This window comes from Theobroma umbraticum, unplaced genomic scaffold (assembly GCF_002168275.2).
Source record: "Theobroma umbraticum cultivar Fairchild unplaced genomic scaffold, ASM216827v3 scaffold_20.0, whole genome shotgun sequence".
Lineage (NCBI taxonomy): Eukaryota > Viridiplantae > Streptophyta > Magnoliopsida > Malvales > Malvaceae > Theobroma > Theobroma umbraticum.
This window is the reverse complement of record NW_018397266.1, coordinates 172487-172689: the sequence shown is the minus strand read 5'-3', so window position 1 is coordinate 172689 and position 203 is coordinate 172487. Positions and strand designations below refer to the sequence as shown.

Genomic DNA, 203 nt, shown 5'->3' with positions numbered 1-203 from the left:
TGAAAAAATTCTTAGAAAATGGTGCGAGGAAAACTTTATCAGTAGCCGTTCGTTGAGACATGCTCTTGACATCCACAGGTTGGACTCAAAGAAATCCAAATTTAATTTTTTGGGCTTTCCCATTCAATAAACATGCTCTTGTTAAATAACCAGGTTACCCTTTTAAAAGATCCTAGATATATAATAATTTGGTAATTAGTAAT

At 32.5% G+C, this 203-nt stretch overlaps 1 protein-coding gene across 1 annotated transcript in view; it reads left to right on the top strand.

Annotated features, from left to right (window-relative positions):
* The window catches only part of LOC110423420 (RNA helicase family protein), a 7888-nt gene that overhangs the window by 6553 nt on the left and 1132 nt on the right, over positions 1 to 203 (top strand). Inside the window, 1 exon segment of the mRNA XM_089784717.1 lies at positions 1 to 78. This exon segment is cut by the window's left edge and continues 122 nt beyond it. Within this exon segment, the coding sequence (XP_089640843.1) occupies positions 1 to 78 (78 nt within the window).